The sequence below is a fragment of the Rhagoletis pomonella genome, unplaced genomic scaffold (genome assembly GCF_013731165.1).
Source record: "Rhagoletis pomonella isolate Grant_MI unplaced genomic scaffold, Rhpom_1.0 Rhpom_scaffold_25037, whole genome shotgun sequence".
Lineage (NCBI taxonomy): Eukaryota > Metazoa > Arthropoda > Insecta > Diptera > Tephritidae > Rhagoletis > Rhagoletis pomonella.
In genome coordinates this window covers 724-1,647 of record NW_023483517.1, presented here as the reverse complement: position 1 = coordinate 1,647, position 924 = coordinate 724, and the positions used below count along the sequence as shown (strand labels likewise).

At 41.6% G+C, this 924-nt stretch overlaps 1 protein-coding gene across 1 annotated transcript; it reads right to left on the bottom strand.

The window, feature by feature from the left end:
- On the bottom strand, positions 1–718 carry LOC118732687 (the record flags this gene model as incomplete). The annotated part of the gene is given in 2 exon segments (XM_036461812.1): positions 1–467; positions 595–718. Coding segments are annotated over 2 exon segments (591 nt in total), but the record flags the coding sequence as incomplete, so codon positions are not given.
- Between the last annotated feature and the right edge of the window lie 206 nt (positions 719–924).

Below are 924 nucleotides of genomic sequence, written 5' to 3'. Positions count from 1 at the left end.
GTAAATGTCATTACTTATTTTTGATTGCTTACTAATGAATATTCTCGTCGATATGCCTCGCGGTAAACCATTGAACGAATTTGAAAAGGGTCGAATTACGGTTCTAGTTGAGCAAGGTTTCGGTATACGCGATATTGCTTCGAAGATTGGAAGATCCCACGGGCTGGTTTCTTGTTTTTTACGAAAATAAGATGAATACGGGATCAAAAAGGCAGGCGGGCGGAAAAGAAAATTGACCAGTCGCGATGAAAGAATAATTGCACGTGTCGCTAGTAATTCAACTATTAGTTGCCAGAAGCTAGCAACAAAATGTTCAGTTCCCGTAAATCGGCAAACAATTTGGAGGGCTTTAAAACGCACTAAGCAGCTCGAGTACGGTAGAATGGTACCAGCTCCATGTCTTTTGCCACGCCACAAAGTCGCTCGTATGGAATTCGCTAGTAAAAATATGGCAACTGATTGGTCTTCTGTAAGTAAATTAAACGTGGATACTAATTAAGAAATTACTATGTATATCTTTTCTTATCTTTTCAGATGAAAAAAAGTTCAATCTGGACGGCCCGGACGGATTAAGTGGATATTGGCATGACTTACGTAAAGAACGTCGAGTTTTCCCCCGACGAAATTTTGGAGGCGGAAATGTGATGGTATGGGGTGCTATAACATCCGGTGGTGTACTCGAGCTGCAATTCTGCTCCAACAAAATGAAGAGTTCAGACTACGTTGCCATTTTGCTGAGTAGTCTCAAGCCTTTCATTGACAAAAATGGAAGAAATTGAACTTTTCCGCAAGACAATGCTGCAATCCATACGAGCAAAGAGACAAAGCATTGGTTAAAGAGCAACAATATTCGAACCCTAGGATGGCCAGCATGCTCTCCTGACCTGAACCCAATCGAAAATGTGTGGGGAATACTGGGAAGGA